This window comes from Coregonus lavaretus (genome assembly GCF_964263955.1).
Source record: "Coregonus lavaretus genome assembly, chromosome: 27".
Taxonomy (NCBI): domain Eukaryota; kingdom Metazoa; phylum Chordata; class Actinopteri; order Salmoniformes; family Salmonidae; genus Coregonus; species Coregonus lavaretus.
In genome coordinates, this window is record NC_140014.1 from 37775021 (window position 1) to 37795636 (window position 20616).

General features: G+C 48.8%; 1 protein-coding gene across 1 annotated transcript in view; it reads left to right on the forward strand.

Moving 5' to 3' along the window:
- The window catches only part of LOC311102693 (nesprin-1-like), a gene marked incomplete at its 5' end in the record, with an annotated part of 148786 nt that overhangs the window by 74094 nt on the left and 54076 nt on the right, over positions 1–20616 (forward strand). Inside the window, 27 exon segments of the mRNA XM_084144065.1 lie at positions 3338–3481; positions 3619–3783; positions 4046–4363; positions 5438–5593; positions 5780–5950; positions 6231–6557; positions 6772–6924; positions 7214–7381; positions 7560–7739; positions 7863–8009; positions 8283–8408; positions 9045–9221; positions 9976–10241; positions 10788–11037; positions 11150–11425; positions 11557–13194; positions 13390–13563; positions 13846–14009; positions 14616–14760; positions 15091–15309; positions 15659–15933; positions 16212–16377; positions 16659–16814; positions 17494–17646; positions 17761–17943; positions 18226–18363; positions 18862–19047. Coding sequence (XP_084000191.1) covers positions 3338–3481; positions 3619–3783; positions 4046–4363; positions 5438–5593; positions 5780–5950; positions 6231–6557; positions 6772–6924; positions 7214–7381; positions 7560–7739; positions 7863–8009; positions 8283–8408; positions 9045–9221; positions 9976–10241; positions 10788–11037; positions 11150–11425; positions 11557–13194; positions 13390–13563; positions 13846–14009; positions 14616–14760; positions 15091–15309; positions 15659–15933; positions 16212–16377; positions 16659–16814; positions 17494–17646; positions 17761–17943; positions 18226–18363; positions 18862–19047 — 6621 coding nt within the window.

Sequence of the window (20616 nt, forward strand, 5' to 3'; positions counted from 1 at the left end):
CCTCTGATTGGGAACCACCCTGGCCAACATAGATCTAAACGATCTAGAACATCAACATAGAAAATATAACACAGAAACTACACACCCTGGCTCAACATTTCAGAGTCCCCAGAGCCAGGGCGTGACAGTACCCCCCCCCCCAAAGGCACGGACTGCGACCGCGCCACACAAACACAACAGGGTAGGGGCCGGGTGGGCATTCCGCCTCGGAGGCGGATCCGGCTCCGGGCGTGACCACCACTTTCTCTCCACCTCCCCGTTGCGCCCCTGATCTGGTCTGGCACCGCTGACTGGAGCTGGACCCGACGACGGTGGATCAAACCGTACAGGCTCCGGACTGGAGCCGCTGGCCGGAGCTGGACTGGACACTGGTGGAGCGGATTGCTCTGGCTCCGGAGTGGATCCGCTGACTGGAGTTGGACCGGAACCCGGTGGAGCGGATTGCTCTGGCTCCGGAGTGGAGCAGCTGACCGGTGCCGGACCAGGCACCGGTGGAACAGGCACGGGCCGTGCCGGACTGGACACACGCACCACTGGCTTGGTGCGGGGAGCAGGAACGGCCGGACCGGGCTGACGACGCGCACCACTGGCTGGGTGCGGGGAGCAGGAACGGGCCGGACCGGGCTGGCGCCGCGCACCACTGGCTTGGTGCGAGGGGCAGGAACAGGCCGGACCGGGCTGGCGACGCACACCACTGGCTTGGTGCGAGGGGCAGGAACAGGCCGGACCGGGCTGGCGACGCGCACCACTGGCTTGGTGCGAGGGGCAGGAACAGGCCGGACCGGGCTGGCGACGCGCACCACTGGCTTGGTGCGAGGGGCAGGAACAGGCCGGACCGGGCTGGCGACGCGCACCACTGGCTTGGTGCGGGGAGCAGGAACAGGCCGGACCGGGCTGGCGACGCGCACCACTGGCTTGGTGCGAGGGGCAGGAACAGGCCGGACCGGGCTGGCGACGCGCACCACTGGCTTGGTGCGAGGGGCAGGAACAGGCCGGACCGGGCTGGCGACGCGCACCACTGGCTTGGTGCGGGGAGCAGGAACAGGCCGGACCGGGCTGGCGACGCGCACCACTGGCTTGGTGCGAGGGGCAGGAACAGGCCGGACCGGGCTGGCGACGCGCACCACTGGCTTGGTGCGAGGGGCAGGAACAGGCCGGACCGGTGCGGGGAGCAGGACCAGGCCGGGCTGGACTGGGAACACGCACCACTGGCTTGGTGCGGGGAGCCGGAACGGGCCGGGCCGGACTGTGGAGGCGGACTGGAGGTCTGGAGCGGAGAGCTGACACAACCCGTCCTGGCTGAATGCCTACTTCCACACAATACGTGTGAGGCATCAGCACAGGACGTACGGGGCTGTGCACTCGTACTGGCGCTACAGCATGTGGCACTGGCGCAGGATATACGGGACCGAGGAGGCGTACTGGAGACCACGAGCGTTGAGCCGGCACACCCCGTCCTGGCTGAATGCCCATCTTTGCACGACACGTGCGTGGTGCTAGCACAGGACGTACAGGACTGTGCCGGAACACTCGCGGCACAGTACGTGGCTCCGCATAACACGGAGCCTGCCCAGTCACACGCTTCCTAGCCTGAGTACGGGGAGTTGGCTCTGCTCTAACCCTAGGCTCCGCCAACCACCCTTTTAGCCCCCCAAATTTTTTTTATTGGGGCTGTCTCTCGGGCTTCCTCCTTGGCCGGTACCCTCTGCGTTGCCGCTGCTCCTCTCTATAGCGCGCCTCCACAGTCTCCTCCCAAGGACGGCGATCCATTCCGGCCTGAATCTCCTCCCAAGTCCAGGATCCCTTCCCGTCCAGGATCTCCTCCCAGGTCCAGGCTGTCTGTTCCTGGACCCGCTGCTTGGTCCTCTTTTGGTGGGATCTTCTGTCACGATCGTTCACGGAAGATACGGACCAAGGCGCAGCGTGATAAGCGTACATTTTATTAAGTACTTAACTCACGACAAAACAACAAACAAACGATACGTGAAGTCCTAGGTTACACAAAACAAACCTTAACGGAACAAGATCCCACACCGACTAGTGCCAAACAGGCTGCCTAAGTATGGTCCCCAATCAGAGACAACGAGATACAGCTGCCTCTGATTGGGAACCACCCTGGCCAACATAGATCTAAACGATCTAGAACATCAACATAGAAAATATAACACAGAAACTACACACCCTGGCTCAACATTTCAGAGTCCCCAGAGCCAGGGCGTGACAGACACAGTATGCTTTACATTTGTTATATTGTTGTTATTAGTTGTTGCTATTAGTCCCATCCTTCAGCTCCATTCAACACCTCCCATCTATCTCTTAAATTTACATTTTACATTTTAGTCACTTAGCAGACGCTCTTATCCAGAGCAACTTACAGTTAGTGAGTGCATACATTATTTTTATATTTTTCATACTGGCCCCCCGTGGGAAACGAACCCACAACCCTGGCGTTGCAAACGCCATGCTCTACCAACTGAGCTACATCCCTGCCGGCCATTCCCTCCCCTACCCTGGACGACGCTGGGCCAATTTTGCGCCGCCCCATGGGTCTCTTAACACCATCCATATTGGATTTCTATTTGCCATATATTTTTCAGCTGTACTGTGATGTTTTAGTATTTTATTTATTTATTAGGATCCCCAATTAGCTGCTGCTGAGGAAGCGGCTACTCTTCCTGGGGTCCAAACAGGAAACAACACAACAAATAAAATACATAGCACTACATTTACTTTACAATTTAGTAATTTAATAGACGCTCCCATCCAGAACTAACCACAGCTAGTGCATTCATCTTAAGATAGCCAGGAAAGACAACCACAAATCACAGTCGTATCCCAAACACGTATCAATACATAATACAATACATTTTAGTCATTTAGCAGACGCTCTTATCCAGAGCGACTTACAGTTAGTGAGTACATACATTTTTATTTTTTATACTGGAATCAAACCCACAACCCTGGCGTTGCAAATGCCATGCTCTACCAACTGAGCTACATCCCTGCCGGCCATTCCTTCCCCTACCCTGGACCAATTGTGCGCCGCCCCATGGGTCTCCCGGTCACGGCCGGCTATGACAGAGCCTGGATTCGAACCAGGATCTCTAGTGGCACAGCTAGCACTGCGATGCAGTGCCTTAGACCACTGCGCCACTCAGGATGACGTAATACAATGCAAAATACAATAGGAGGGTGCCTCTGCCTTATTAAAGTCACCAAATGCCAATGTAATACACGTTTGCTTTGATAAAAAACGAACCTAACCCTGTGTCATGCTGTGGTTTAAATACAGTAGAAACATTCACATTAGCCCTGATCCATGTTGTGTCTGTTTCAGCTTCTCTACGAGGAGGTGCTTAGCCACAGCAGTCTACTGGACACCATCACCATGAAGGGAGCCAACATGGCCGAACACTACGTCACCCAGCTAGAGCTCCAGGACCTGCAGGAACGATACAACACTGTCAAGGACAACACCAAGGTATATACAGTACAGCAGTGAAGCATCCATCTCCTTCTCTTGTGTTAGTATCACTTGCAGTGAGTCTCATGTTAGCATTTCATATTTTTGTAGTAGTTACATGTCTATAATGCACATCCTTGTTCTTGTGTTTCCAGAGTGCGGTGGGGAAGGCGGAAGAGCTGGTGCAGGCCCACCAGGAGTACCAGAGAGGCCTACATGTGTTTGAGGCGTGGCTGGAGCAGGAGCAGGAGAAGCTGGGATGCTACACACAGCTAGAGGGGGATGTGGACACTCTGGAGGAGACGCTTCAGAAACTACAGGTCATAACAAGAACATACTGCTGCCTCCACATACAAGAACCAAAGAAGAGTGGCTTTTCCCATTTATCCCATGCTCTGATGTATTGAATATAATGGACCATATTTCCAAATTGTTATCTAAACGTATGTTATTCAGCATGGGAAAAATTGCCTAGCTTTGCCTGTCGGCACGAGATGTATAACGGCGTTGGAATGTCCAGTAATGTTTCATAATGTCCAGTCTGAATAACAATGACAGCTGCCTCCCTGCATTCATTTGCAGGAGCTGCAAGTCCAGTGCACGGAGGGCCAGACCCTGCTGAACACCCTGCTGGACAGTAGAGACCAGGTTATGCCCTGGGGTGTCCCACAAATCGAGGACCGGGTCCTGGAGACCTTGCAGCAGGACTGGAATCTGTACCAGGGGAAGCTGGGAGACACCAGGGCCCAGCTCAACAGTGCCCTGGCCAAGCTCCGCCAGATGGAGCAAAAGTTTCAGCGTCTGGATAGCTGGCTGAATAGCATGGAGAGCAAAGGTCAGCTGAGGAGTCATCGCCGGTCAGACCGTGCCACCAAGGACGCTCAACTCCAACTGATAAAGGTCAGCATCTCCTTCGTCTTCTGCAGCGCCTGTGTTTCAGTACATGATGTCCAGTGTTTGTATGTCTCTTTGAGCTGGTCTTCCAATAGGAGGTGCTGGTGTTTCAATAAAGCCCCGTTTCCACTGGCACTTAAAATTAGGGCAAATTAGGGCCAAACTTGAGCTGGCTGGAATGCAATTCTCAAATTTGAGCTGGGTCGAGGGAAACCCGGGCCAGCGCAGCCCTGTTTCACAACTGGTGCCAGCTCGATTAGAATTCGGGCTGGTGACGCCGTTACTATGCAACCACCAGCTGATCACTGCTGGATGTTGACACAACGTTTAGCTAAATCGTCTGGGCTTGTTGCTGTGCGCTAGCACATGGACAAGCAGTAATGCAGTAGTCAGACATTACATGAATTACCTCCATAGCTGGATCATTTTTGCACTACACAATTAACTTTTATGAGAACAGTCAGCCCTCAAATGCTAGCTACCTGACATTAGCTAGCAAATCAGAGTTGAAACAAGTTAGCTAGCTAGCTAACCTGAGCTAGCAGGTCGTATTGAAAGCTAGCTAGCTAGCTATATCATATCAAACATGGCGTCTGGTTTGCTTGGTTAGCTAGCTAGCTAATAGCCAATGCCATGGCAAGCAAGGTAGAAATTAAGCTAGCTAGCTAGTTATGCTAATGATGACGCTAACCATTTAGCTAGCTAGCTAAAGTCAGCAAGCTAAATACATGGCTCTGAGCCTGGCTGGTACTGACAGGAGTATGGGGTAACGTTAGTTACAGCATGGTGAGGGTGAATTAAATTATTCAACATCTTGCTAGCTAGCTAGCTAGCTAGCAACATTAGGGAAGCCAGCTGCAGTCACATATTGGCTACCTAGCAACATGACATCATTTCTAATTTCTGGAGGCAGTGGAAACACAATTTGAGCCAGCCCACCAAGGCCAGCCCAACCTGGGTTGACTTCAAAGTGCCAATGGAAACAGGGCTTAAATTATGTTTATTTTTCTCTCTCTCTCTCTCTCTCTCTCTCTCTCTCTCTCTCTCTCTCTCTCTCTCTCTCTCTATGTGTGTGTACAGAGTTGGCAGGAGGAGGTGCTAGTGTACCAGGAAGAGGTGGAGGATCTGAGTGTTCTAGCCCAGCAGATCATAGATGAGACCCACATCAGCAGCCGGGTCAGCACCAGAGCTACCCAGCTCACCGCCCGCTACCATGCCCTGCTACTGCACCTACTGGTACGACCTGCTCAGTTACGCATACAGGCAGGAACACACAAGCATGCACACACACACAAACACAGGCATGCACACACACACACACACACACCTGGGAGCAATTTACACATCCCAGTTTGCTACCACAGTGCAGGATCTCCATTTCTATCTCTCTTTTCTCTTGGGCTATTTGTTGATGTACTGCAGGAGAGCATCAAGCAGCTGCAGGTGGAGGTGTGTTGTATCGAGGAGGCCCAGAGTGTGTTCAGTACCTTCTCTGATTGGCTGAGCTCGGCCCAGAACAACTTCAGCACCATGGCCATCAGCATCAATGTAGTAGACCGTCTTACCATGGAGAGGAAGATGAAGAAACTGGAGGTAATGTAACAGTCTCTTCTTACGCTGAGTCTGGAGAGAAAGAGACTACAGTCGGAGCTTCAGCTAAATGGATGCCATGCCTCAAGCAGCTTAGTTGGTAGACAACAACTGGTAACGTCGCAAAAGTAAGGCTCTTTTGAAATAGTGCGGACCTAGTGTGCTTTAGCATCACAGTGACACTCGCAAGGCTCAAATTCTCTTTGCTTTGTTTCATCCTCAGAGAAGGTTATGGTCACAGGCATAACTGTTTCTGTTTACTCCCTGTGTGTCTGTCCTCCAGGCTCTTCAGGGTGACATGGAGCAGGGCCACAGCTTCCTGAAGACGATGCGTGAGAAGACAGAGCGGGCCGTGGCCTTCCTGGAGGAACCAGAAGCTGACCAGCTGAGGGAGGAGGTATACGCTCGTAGATCCCAGCTCGAGGGCCTGATGGCTGGGATACGCACCGAACACAGCTCCCTAGAGAAATGCATCTCCCTCTCCAAAGACTTCCTGGACAAGTACAAGGCTCAGGCACAGTGGCTCGCTGAGACCAAGGCTTTGTTAAGCTCACCCATCGAGCTCAAAGCTGAGCTCTACCAGAAGAAGGCTCAGTTAGCCAAATACAAGGTACATAGGCTAGCTGATGTCATGCTAATCTCGCTTGGTAGCTCACATGCTGCTGTGTTTACTGTAGATAACCTCAACTTCCCGATCAATATCTATCTGTCTATCTGTCTGTCTGTCTGTCTGTTTATTTAGTTGTGCTGCGGTATAAATAATACTTTTCAACAACAGCTGAATGATTTGTTGACATTTAAAGAACATTTTCTCCCTCACGTAGACAATCCAGCAGACAGTGCAATCCCACGAGTCAGCAGTGAGGTCTGTGGTTGAGAAAGGAGGGGCACTGCTGGATACGGTCTGTGACCCCACCATCAGAGACAACATGAACAGGCTGCAGACTGACTACCAGGACCTCTGCACGGCAGCCAAGGTAGGTGTCCTGCGTTGAAAGTTGTAATGCTGCGCTTTGGACTCATTGGATCCATGCGCTACCATTTATTCTACATACACTTCTAGCTAGAAGAGCTAAAGGCGCTCTGAAAAAATACCATTAAACATAACGTCTTATAATTGCTCACACTTACAGTACACATGCAGTGATCATCTACTACATTTTTAGAGAGCTTCCATCATCTGTAATCATCTTACCTGATTGGTGTAGCTGTGGAGACGTCTACTGTAGTTGTCTATGAGAGAAAGTGTTTTGAACTTGTTTGCAGAGCCAGGTCCAGAGTCTGGTGGAGTGGGTGAAGGAGCATGAGTGCTACAACTGTGATCTCCAGGAGGTGGAGAAGTGGCTCCTACAGATGTCCAGTAGGTTGGTAACCTCAGACTCCATCCAGACCTGTAATATGGAGACGGCCACTCAACAACTGGCCCGCCACAAGGTGGGTGACTGACTGATGTTATGGAATGGAACCGTATGAGAATCAATCAGTATGAAATTATGTAATAATTGCCATGACAATGGAATTATGCTTCTGAAGTTCAAAACCAACATTCTAAAATGTAATTGTTGTCTACTACTTTTTCTAATCCTAACTCTTTGTATGTCACATTTCTCAGGCAATCATGGAGGAAATAGCTAGTTTTGAGGAGCGCCTGACCAGTCTGAAGGAGAAAGGAGATGAGCTGGTGTCCAGCTGTTCAACGGACCAGGTGCAGGCTAAGACCAGCCAGCAGGTCCAGGCTCACCATCAGGGCACCAGAGACAGCTACTCAGCCATCTGCAGCACCGCACAGCGTGTGAGTACTATAGTGACACGCTACACTGCTCTGCTCTGTTCTACTCTACTCTCTTATCGTTTGCATCTCCCACTAACCTGCCCCATCTCCTCACCTGTCTTGGTGTGTCTGCGTCTTCATCAGGTTTACCAGAGTCTGGACAGAGAGCTGCAGAAGCATGTCAGTCACCAGGACACTTTGCAGCAGTGCCAGACCTGGCTCTCCACTGTCCATGAGGAGCTACAGCTGCACTGTCCACCTCCCTTTGGCCTGCAGGAGGCCCTCAAACAGGTGACTGACTGACTGGTTATCCCTTTGCTCTTTTATAGGCAGAGAATGAGAATCAAATGACACAGTAATGCTGTTTCCATGACAACTGTTATGCGTTGGAGTTCTGGAATTTCATCACCATTCTGAATTCCTTCATCAAGTCAAATAGAAAGCTCTGCTTCTGACCTCAATTGGACAACCTGGTTAATTAATATAAATAAAGGAAATTAACAAATGAAAATGTTTTATCAAGCTGATGACATTTGTCTGTATATTCCCGTGTTACCTGTACAGGTGAAGCACTACAGGGCTCTACAGGAGCAGGCCAGTATGTATCTGGACCTGGTGTGTTCTGTGCGTGACCTGTCTGATGATGCTGTGAGGGTCACAGCTGCGGAGGTCCAGCAGGTCAAACACACGGTGCGTTCACTTCTGGTCATCACATTATCCCTACAGTATTGATAACAGGGTTTTCCCCATATTTTTCAGTTTAAAGTATTTGGCATATGTAATAAATACATACATCTTACTCTCACAAGTTCTCACAATAAAAATAGCATTACATTTCACGTCATTAGAGTTCAGGGCAAATATGTAGGCCTATCAGCCTGGATGCCAGTCTGTTTCTGTGTTCTTGCCAACTCCTTATGGAAATGTAATGCAGAACATGAAGTCTGACTTGACAATGACAATGGAGTAGGCAAAAGCACAAACAGATCTGGCTGGGACCAGGCTTATAAGTAGGCATACAACATCCAGCAAAGGAATAAAACTGATATACATAAAGACGTACCACAAAACAAGCCTATGTTCAATCCTAGAAAAAAGTTGCTATCTAGAGCCTAAAAGGTTTCTTCGGCTGTCCCCATAGGAGAACCCTTTGATTAATCCTTTTTGGTTCCAGGTAGAACACTTTTGGTTCCAAGTAGAACCCTTTCAGCTGTCCTATGGGGACAGCTGAAGAACCCTTTTGGAACCCTTTTTTCTAAGAATGTGCATAGGTTGACCTCTCTGTTGTTCTGCGCTCTGCTGTGTACTTGATGTTGTACTGTACAGATCGAGGAGAGGATGTCGAGCTCCCAGGAGCTGTGGGAGGGCTGGAGAGAGATAAAGGAGCAGAAGCAGGAGATGTCTGGTCTGTTCCAGGACATGGAGCAGCAGCATCTCAGCCTCTCCAGAAGACCAGCCGAGCTCGACACCAAGATCGCCCTCAACATGCTCACCCAGGCCAAGGTAGGGAGCAGGGTCAATCCCACAACATGCTCACCCAGGACAAGGTAGGGAGCAGGGTCAATCCCACAACCTGCTCACCCAGGCTAAGGTAGGGAGCAGGGTCAATCCCACAACATGCTCACCCAGGCCAAGGTAGGAAGCAGGGTCAATCCCACAACATGCTCACCCAGGCTAAGGTAGGGAGCAGGGTCAATCCCACAACATGCTCACCCAGGCCAAGGTAGGAAGCAGGGTCAATCCCACAACCTGCTCACCCAGGCTAAGGTAGGGAGCAGGGTCAATCCCACAACATGCTCACCCAGGCCAAGGTAGGGAGCAGGGTCAATCCCACAACATGCTCACCCAGGCCAAGGTAGGAAGCAGGGTCAATCTCACAACCTGCTCACCCAGGCTAAAGTAGGGAGCAGGGTCATTCCCACAACATGCTCACCCAGGACAAGGTAGAGACCTGATGACAGACCCAAGTGGTCGAAACGTCACCAATTAACCACATAGGAACATAACTGCGGTGTGCAGACTAAAATATATATATTTTTAGGGAGCACTGTCACACTTCCATTTTTACTGGGTCCCTAAGAAGATTTCACTTTGATCCCTCCACATTGAATCTAGATGAAAAATCTAGATTCAAAAGTGTGTAATAGTCTATATCAGTTTCACCGATTAGCAGTTTGCTCATATACAAACCATTAACACAGCATGAGATCAAATATGCACATTGCTCAAATCCAATGAATCTCTCTCTCACCAACAGGAGTTTAGCCAACAGCTGCAGAGTAAACAAGCCACCCTGTCCAGGATGACAGAGAGTGTGAGTCGTCTGACTGGGGTCCAGGACAGCTCGGCGCATGGGGAGATAGGGCATCTGAGTCATGCCTGGCTGGGGCTGTGTCACCAGGCTAACAGGCTGCAGGGCCAGAGACAGGAGGACCTGCAGAGGACCCAGGAGTACCACGACTGCATCACAGCCATGGAGGCACTGTTTGAGCAAGTGTCCAAGGAGTGGGATAACCTGGCCAGGTGGGGTCATCTATCTATCTGAAACATATCACTGAGTTACTATAGAATGAGAACCAGAGGTCTATTGCACTAACTTTGCTCTGATTACACCCACAATAATATCACAATGCACTATTAAAGTTCATACATCATGTATTGACAACATCACAAAAAAGCAAAAACGTTGAATTTCTTTAGTTGTGTTTGGCCTGACTCCAGGAGGTCTTGTTGCGATGTGGATTGCTAGTGAATGAGCAGTCCCTTTCATTGCAAAAGTCTATTGATGTGGGACCAGACTCCAGAGCACTCTGTTTATGTAAATAGAAGATTGACTCTGTGTGAGATCAATAGCTGAATAATCATAGTTGCCATGACAGTGGTAACATGACTTAAGAGTTTGGGAGCTGTACCAACATTCTAAAAACCATGACAATGTCTCTCAAACATTCCCTTTCAACAGTAGAACTGAACTTCTTCTAATCACTCTATTATCACTAGAATGTGTGTTAACTTAGAAAAATAGTCATCATAATATCCAGTAATTTAATATTTTCATATCCTCCCTAGGACTGATGCTGAAAGTTCAACTGAGCACTTGGAGGCGCTGAAGAAACTCGCCGTAGCTGTCGAAGACCAGAAGGGAACTCTAGAGGACCTGAAGGACCAAAGGCAGAAAGTAACCCACCACCTGAACCTGGACGACAAGGAGCTCGTGAAGGAACAGATCAGCCATTTTGAGCAGCGCTGGGCTCAGCTGCAGAGCCTCATCGACAGGAAGATACAGGACTCTGTGCTGACCCTGGAGGCCATGGCCAAGGTGTGCGTGTGCGTGTGCGTGTGTGTGTGTGTTGTAAAAGGCAGAAGACACATTTCAGTTCTAATCAATGGACAAAAAATATATATATTTTACTCTATTCTATTCTATTCAGGTGGAGGCCCGTCTGAGGGAGGCCAGGGAGTGGGCCGAGGAGCAACAGCCGGGCCTTTCTGAAGCCATGAAGATGAGTCCTCCTCCAGAGCTGGCCCAAAGCTTCCTCTTCGACCACCTCAGCATTTGCAGCGAACTGGAGGCCAAGCAGCTGCTTCTGGCCCAGGCCATGAGCGATGCTGACCGCGTCCTGGCTCACCTGGGGCTCAACGAGCACCAGTGCCTGCAGCAGCTCATCTCAGACACCCAGGCCGAGGTGGAGTCACTCAGCGTGAAGGTGGGAGAAGGTTTTATTAAAAACCATTTGGTTTTCTCACCTCTCCTGCACATGCCTATATACCTTATGTTTACACTGTAACCCATGTTATAAATAATTAAAAAAAATTTTTTTGTGCAAATGAAATAAAGGTGGCTCAACGCAGGAAGCACCTCAGCAAGGCCTTCACTGAGAGGACCCAGTTCTTGCAGGCCGTCAACCAGTCCATCACCTGGGTCCAGCAGAATGAGAAAAAGGCCCAGGCGGAGGAGTACATCGCCCTGCTACCTGACGACCTGGCCAAGCAGGTTAGGGCCTGCAGGAACATCCAGAGCAGCCTGAAGGCCTACCAGAGCGAGCTGACCTCCCTGTGGTCTCAGGGCAGAGACCTGATGAAGGACGCCACACAGGACGAGAAGGTGGAGATACTCACCAAGCTGCAGGAGCTGCAGAACATCTTTGAAAAGGCCCTGCAGAAATGTGTCCAGAGGCTCCAAGAACTGGAGAAGGTGCTTGTCTCCAGGAAGTACTTCAAGGCAGACCTGGAGAAGACGTGTCAGTGGCTGAAACAAGCAGACATAGTGACCTTCCCTGAGATCAACCTCATGAATGGCGACTTGGAGCTGAACGTGCAGCTGTTGAAGTACCAGCAGATAGTAGAGCAGGCAATGGAATATGAAAACCTCCTACTGATCGTCCAGAGAACTGGTCAGGAGATCCTTCCCACGCTGAATGAAGTGGACCACTGTTACTTGGATGAGAAACTCAATGCCCTCCCACAGCAATACAACAGCTTACTGGCTCTGGCCAAAGAGAAACAGGAGAAGATCGAGCAGGCCATCCTAGCCAGAAAAGAGTATGCCTCCTTCATAGACGTGACTCATAAAGCATTGAAAGAGCTTGAGGAGCAGTTCCATAACTTAGGGATGCAGCCTGTTGGTCTGCAGACAGAGGAGGTTGTGAATTTACAGAGCGACTACAAAGCTCTTCAGGTGGATCTGGTCAACCTTGGTCTGGCTGTCAGTGAACTGAACCAGAAGAAAGAAGGCTTTCGCAGCACCGGTCAACCCTGGAGACCTGAAGAGATGACCCAGCTGGTGAGCCTTTACAATGGGCTCAAGAGGCTCATCGAACAGCGGGTGGAGCATCTCGACGACACACTGGAGTCCTTCGAGGACCACAAAGCCATGGCCATGCAGGTGGACTCTGAGCTTAAGGCTACCAAAGAACAGCTGGTCAAGGTCAACGCGGAGACCCAGTCGGCGGAGGAGAGGCTGAAGAATTACCATGCCCTGGCCGGGAGTCTCCAGAGCGCCAGCTCTCACCTCTCCAGACTCATGGAGCAGATGGATAACTTGGCTCCTCAACTGGACCAGGCTTCCCACGAGGCCTCCAGGGAACAGGTGGTCCTGTGGCAGGAGGAGCTGCAGTCTCTGCAGTCCGCCGTGGGGGAGCTGATAGTGGAGTGTGAGAATAGGTTTGTCCAGAGTAAAGACTTTGAGACGGAGGTGAAGAGGACGGTGGACTGGCTGCAGCATATCAGGGATGAGCTGGGCTGTGCTGTGGTGGTGGTGGATGTGAGGGTAGAAAAGGTCCAGGAGGAGATCAGGAAACAGCAGATTATGCAGGAGGAGGTTCAGTCTAGACTGAGGATCGTGGCGGCCCTGAGCAGTAGGGAGAAACAGAAGTACACCAGCGCCAACGAACTGGTCCCAGCCCACGTTGACCTGAGCCTGGAGGAGATGACCAAACTACAGGCTGATGTACAGCAAGCCATGAGCTCCAAACAGGTAACAATATCTCATACTGTCTCAATATATATTACCATTTAAAGGAGTAGGGTTCTTTCCGGGTTTTTCAGAAATCCCGGTTGGAGAATTCCATCTGGGAACTTTGGGAAAGTTTATGGAATTTTGCAAACCATTCTGTATTGGTGTTGTTGGCTTCACACCTTCACCCTCTCGATTCCCCTGTCTGTTCTCCAGATCACCCTGGAGCAGGCCTTGGCGTTGTGTCAGAAGTACCACTTCCGGATGCAGTCTGCGTGTGAGTGGCTGGAGGACGCGGTGGCCTTCCTACAGCTGGCCAGTCTGGGGGTGGACGTAGAGAACTACGAAGAGTGTCTCCGCCAGCAGGAGGACATAATGGCCTCAGAGCAGGTGGCTATAAGAAAATTAAAACAAAGCTTCAATGAATTGCATCTTATGAATGTTGGCCTTTTTTGCCTTTGTTTGATGTGATGGGTTGCTGGTTGCAAGCTAGCCTGGTCTCCGATCTGTTGGTGCTCTTGCCAGATCCATTTCGGTATGACAATGAGTGACATGGAGTTGGCATGATAAGTAAAAACAGACTGACACTCAGGCTAGCTTCAAGCACCCTTTCATTTATTTACCCAAGAGGATAAGAGTTGAACTCTTTCTCTCCCTTTTTCCTGGGAGCAGGAGTTCCTGGACCACCTGCAGGAGTTGGAGGCTTTGCCCCCCCAGCTGGAGAACCTGGTTAACCCCACAGCCAAGGAACAGCTCAGACTGAATGTGGAGTCTGCTCAGAAGAGAGGAGTGGAAGTCCGGGATCAGCTGCAGTGTCACCAGGACGTCCTGATCATGTACAGAATTAAGGGTTTAAAAGTTTTGAATACAGTGAGAGAGACGTTGGTGCAGAGATGGGTAACTCAAGACCAAGTGTGATTGGATTGTCTTAATGTGATCGTCATCATCATGACATTCTTCCTCAATTGAAACTCAGACATTATATCCCCTTCAACACATGACCCCCTCCAACACAATGTAGTGCATCATACAGATGTTGGATCTTAATTTGGCCAGTATTGTTGCAGCAAAAATAATCCTGCAGCAACAGGATTTGAAAGTTTAGTCCATAATGTTGCTTGATCGGGCTATTAGGCTATTAGCTGTCCAAAATTAGGCTACATGAAAAAAGTTAAATACTGTTAATATAACTGTGGGTTAGTGCGGGTTTTCGGTGCATTTATGTAAGTCATGAAGCTCATCTGCATTTCCTGCGGTGTAGGAATATTCTCAGCAACAAAAGAGTGATGAAATTAAGATCCTACATCTGTATGTTGTATCTTCTATAAATACTTGGCTGCACCATGCGTTTTCCTACTGGGACAATAACGTTTGAATTGAATTGAATTTTGAATTGAACTGAACTGAATGTAATTTCATTGACTGTCCTATGTTGTCCCTAGCTGTGTGGCCCAGTGGAAGTCCTACCAGGAGGCGAGGCACACGGTGATTGAACTGATGAACGAGGCAGAGCAGAAGCTGACTGAGTTTTCCACCGCAAAGGCTGCCACCTTTCTGGAGGCCGAGGAGAAACTCAGGAGTCACAGGGTAAAAGATTGTCTTCTGTTTTGACTTTTACATTCTTGCTTACTTCGCTAATGGCCAAGTAATAAGCAAACTTATGGCATGAATCTTTAGTCATCAAAGCACAAAAAAGTAAACATTTTCCAGAGAGAACTTGATTTGTTAAGACCTTATCCTCTGGGTACACACTGGTTGAATCAACGTTGTTTCCACGTCATTTCAATGAAACTACATTGAACCAACATGGAATAAACGTTGAATTGATGTCTGTGCCCAGTGGGTAATGAACACTGTTAATATGTGCATTTACATTGACTTGTGTGTGTATTCCCTCCTCTCCTTCCTCCCTGCCAGTCCCTGGTGTCGATGGTGAATGGGTTCCAGGAGAAGCTGACAGGGCTGGAGGAGCAGACGTCACAGCTGGAGCTGGTGGGGAGTGATGCCAGCAAGGCCACCATCAGCCGCTCCATGACCACGGTGTGGCAGCGCTGGACCCGGCTACGCAGCGTGGCACGAGGGCAGGAGAGGGTACTGGAGGACACGGCCCAGGAGTGGAGGTCCTTCAGAGAGAAGGTACTGTAGCGGTAAACATTAAACATGAGAAGATGAGTTAGCAAAACAACGGCAAGCAGTTCTTAGAGTACAACTTCAAATAGTACCATTTCACTCTGTAGCCTATACAAATAAACTGTAGAGAAGACAATAGTGTGAACTAAACAGTATACTAATAGCATATACTGTATTGTGTATCTGTTCCCCTTATACCCTGACAATACAGATCCTAGCCTGATCCACCTGTTAGTGCTTACAGCTTATGTCTGGTATAACAACTACCATAGACGTTTGCTATATAAGCACATCTGGAACCAGGCTGAATAGGTACAGCACAGCATTTACATGTGCCTGTCTTCGTTCATTTCAGATGGTGAAGCTGAGGAGCATGGCGGAGGATCTACAGAGCCGTATTATAGACTGTGTTGTGGAGAAGGCCTCCAAGGCTACCCTACAGTCTGTGTTGGACCAGCATGAGCTGCTGATCCAGGACGTAGAGAGAGAGCTGTCCTCCCTCACCCTGCTGCGTCAGTACTCCCTCAGCCTGCTCCATGACGTGGAGGTCCCCCCACCATCACCCACCTCCGGACAGGACCAACTACCCAGTCTCAAGGAGATTAGAGCAGTACAAGACCACCTGGAAAGGTATTGACTGATCAATATAGTTTTTTTTGCATGGATCAGTTGGTCACCCACAAATTAGATTAGCCTTCAAAACGTCAGTTCTAGACGTTGCTTTTGAGGCTAGAATACGATCTGTTGTTTATGTTGTAACCAACTCAATAGGCCTATCAGAAGGACCTGAATGCTTAGTCTTACTTACTTTAATCCTCTTCATTCCAGGAGGAACATAGGGCTAAAGTTTTCCATCGCCTTCGGTCTTGAATACTGATAATAGTGATTTTATTTCTCTCCTCCACCAGTCTGCTGCAGCAGACGCAGACCAAGCGTACCCAGGCTGGGGTGGAGCTGAGGGACAGGGAGGAGGTAGAGAAGAATCTGAGTGTGGTCAAAGCCTGGATCCAGGAGACCAGGGAGCTGCTCCTCAACCCCACCCCAGATATAGATGTTCTGCTGCAGGAGCTGGAGGTAAGCGGCTGGAGAACCCTATGGAACTAGAGACAGAGTTAACACCATCTAACACAATATATTATATTGACTATACATGACTCTGTCACAAAAATAACTAGTTCATTGCCAAAATTCCATAATACATTTACTCAACTGTTGTTTCCAGTAGTATTGTATGCTATGGCGTAGTCTCAGGCTGGGATCAATGCTAGCTATGGCGTGAATTAAATAATTGTTATATGAGTTGCTTGTTTTTCGAGTATTGGCACATGACCATGTTTCTCTTATGTAATGTACAGGTGGTGCACGGTGATGTGATTGGCTACCGTCAGCATGTGGATAAGATAGCTGAGCAGCAGCAGAGCAAGTATCTGGACCTGTACACCATCCTGCCCTCAGAGATCTCCATGCAGCTGGCTGAGGTGTTCCTAGCACTGGGGGCCATCGAGGACCAGGTACTGTACTGGACTATCTAGGTCAGGGATGGGCAACTTTGATGGCGGTAGGGGCCACAAAAAAACAGAACTCATCATGAGGTGCCGCAGTGGCTCGTGGGTCTGCGTACCCACATCCATACCCCCCCCCTGCAATTCTACACGTTTTGCCATGGGGCTTAGAGAAAATGTTGCCGTTTTACAGCTAATTTCCTGCAATTCTACACATTTTGCCATAGGGTGGAGGCAAATGATTGTAGTTTTAATATGATAACTTATGATCAATGGGCCCCACCCCGGTCAGTAATTCAACCATTCTTACTACAAGTTTAGATAGCTGGCCGCTAGACTAATTTACCAATCCCCCCAAAAATGATTGATTGACTGCTGATGCACAACCAAATTTCGAAATTGCACTTCGTGTATTCTATTATTCTAACTCTCAACAGTAAGTTGAGACCCCGATTGAGTTCCCCCCCTCAAAAAAACCATTTTGTTTTATTTTTTATTAATATTTTTTTAATTTGTCCGTGGGCCATTTTAAGCATAGTCATGGACTAAAAAGCATGCCAATGGAGAATCTCCATTCAAATAGATTAGGCTTAATCTGTGTCCATGAAACCATCCCACTATGCCAACTATCTTTTTCTAATGTACATTACAACAGGGTTCATTTCCCTCCTCTTCTGAATTTCCCAAGGTTCTATCCAAAGAGAGAGAGATCCAGAAGACGAGAGAGATCAAGGAGGACATCAGTTCCAGGATCCATGACGTGTCGGAGAAGATGAAAGCTATCTCCACCAGACTCAGTGACAAAGCCACCGATGTCCATCACGCTAAAGACGAGACCAAGGTGAGCTCTTAATATGTGTTGTTTTCCCTCTACATACAAAAGTGAATGAACATACAGAGCTGTTATCTTGGTCAGTTTATTTAACTCAGAATTTCTCTCCTCTGCTCTCCTCAGTGTCTTTGTGATGACCTGGAGAGCTGTCATCGGACTCTGTCAGAGCTGGATGCTGCGGTCCAGGAGTTCGGCAGACGGAACCCCATCTTGGCCAAACAGCTGAGTGATGCCATTGTCAAGTTAGGAGACATCCATCACCACACTGCCAGACTGGCCGAGTGTAGGACCATCTGGCTCAAAAAGGTTTGGAACCAATTGTATCAAGAAAAGGTTGGGGAAAAACACAAAATACATGGGAAGTCTAGTTGTTGTTACACTGTTACTGTTGTTGTTATTGTTGTTGTTTTTGTTGTTACACGGAAGAAGTGGCATCAATGTACTGTGTTGCCCAGCCCAGAGTTTTTACATGGGGCCATTTTACTTTTAATCCTAATAATACCATAACATCTCATTGTCAGTGTCACAATTTCCCTGCCGCCTGTTCCCTGGTTCCTCATTGCCTCTCTTGTTATCTCTCCCCTCCAGGCCGGGACCCATCTAGAGGAGTACAATGAGATGCTGGACTCCATAGTGAGGTGGTCGGAGAAAGCCAAGGGCCTGGTGAGGGCCAACATCATCTGGAACTCCTCCTGTCATCTGCAGGAACAGATAAGGATGGGCGAGGTGGGTGGAAACTGACATGAATAAAGACATGATGGAGAGCTGCTGGATGAAAATACTAATACAGACTGGATTAAACCCTCTCACTGTTCACGTCCACTGTACCCTCTGCAGCAATACTGGTGGGGTGTGTGTGTGTGTTTGTGGTGTTGTTTGTGTGTTTGTGTGTGTGTGTGTGTGGTGGTGTTTGTGTGTGTGTATGGTGGTGTTTGTGTGTGTGTGGTGGTGTTTGTGTGTGTGTGGTGGTGTTTGTGTGTGTGTGGTGGTGTTTGTGTGTTTGTGTGTGTGTGTGGTGGTGTTTGTGTGTGTGTGTGTGTGGCAATAAATATGTGTTACCCTGTCTCCTATCATTATCCCTCTAACCGGGGATCCAGGATGTTGGTTGTTTTCTCTTTAACCGGCACCTCTCAGGGTTCATCCATCACCGGGAGGCACTCTTTTTCATAGACAGTGTCCTCTTCCTCCATTCATTGTTGTCCTTCCTCCTCATCCCATCATCAGTCTGTGCTGCGTGAGTCCCGGGAGCTCCATGGGGACCTGCAGGCCATGGGAGAGAAGGTGGATCTGCTGTCTGAGGAGCTGCAGACGGAGAACATGTCCCAGCAGGTGTGTGAGCTGAGCCGCCACACCGAGGAGCTACAGCAGACCATCGGGACACGACTGCAGAGCCTTCAGGACGCAGCCAAGGTACTGACTCAGACTCAGACATACAGTGTGCACTGGCCTAGTATTTAGCCTAGCACCGGATTTTACTGTTGCATTGTTGTTAGACTCTGTCTCAGAGACGGTCGTTGACAAAATTATGCACAATGTGTAAAATAGCTTTTAGCATCTCAGTGTTATTCTCACCTATGCATAAAAACATAAATGTATTTGATTGATTGACCTGTGTGTAGTCCAGTGGCGGTCAGTGCCATTTAAGATGAGGGAGGACATTTTACTTATTTCTATTACAGCATATTGGATGACTGTCATTCATATTCCATTCACCCAGTTCAATTTAACATCGATAGGTTTAGGCTACTACACGATACTCAAATTTTCCCTATACTCATCATGAGGTTGCTACAACCTAGAATATGAATGAAAGATTACAATTTACTGTAGGTGCACAAGGTTGAGGTGACAGACAGTGACATGTAGACAGACAGGGACACATTCAATACCGCCTTGTACACTCTTGCCTGCATCTAGCTGATCTAGGGTGTGATCATTAGTCCAACAGTTGCAAACGAAAGTTTCTATTGGACAAATTCAGGTATGTTTATCCCCGTTTCGTTCCGTTTGCTTCCGTTTAAGAAAAAAAAAATTCAACAGAATCGGCGGAATGAATACACCCGTGGTCACGCGTAAACCCAGTTCACATTCATAGCAGCCACGTTGTATTCCTTCTCGCATTTATGTGCTCTCCTCCTCTCACCGTTTCCCTTCGTTTGTGGACTTCAATGCACAACACATCAGCTGTATGTGACAAGGTGAAAAAAACGTTCCAAGCCAAATCAGAACTGCTACACACAGCCTACATCGTTGTCACCATATTAGCTAATATAACTAATGCATTAGTAAACATTAACATTTTAGTCATTTAGCAGACGCTCTTATCCAGAGCAACTTACAGTTAGTGCATACATTATTTTTTTTTTTTTTCATACTCCCCGTGGGAATCGAACCCACAACCCTGGCATTGCAAACGCCATGCTCTACGAACTGAGCTACATCCGCTGCTGGCCATTCCCTCCCCTACCCTAGACAACGCTGGGCCAATTGTGCGCTGCCCCATGGGTCTCCCGGTCGCGGCCGGCTACAACAGAGCCTGGATTCGATCCAGGATCTCTAGTAGCACAGCTAGCACTGCGATGCAGTGCCTTAGACCACTGCGCCACTCGTTACTACAATCATGCAGTAACTTTACAATGTATAGTCAGTTAGCAGTTTAGCAGTTACACCGGCGAGCCCCGGTGGCAATAAATTAGTAAAACCAAAAGCTTACCTTGATTTGGAAGAGTTCCAGTGTTGTGTTGGATAGTCATAGCCAGCTAGCTAACAATGCATCCCTCTGTTTGAGCAGGGTGTTTCAGTAGGCTAAACTAGCTAGCTGCATTTGCTAGCTAAGTAAGTGAAAAAAAATCTGAACTCTCTCTCTCTTGCTTCTCCTTCATTTTGGAAGAAATTAATTTGACTCTTTGAGTCAACTACTCACCACATTTTGTCCTAATTACTGTGTAATTCATTGGAGAAGGGTTGAGAACCATGAGC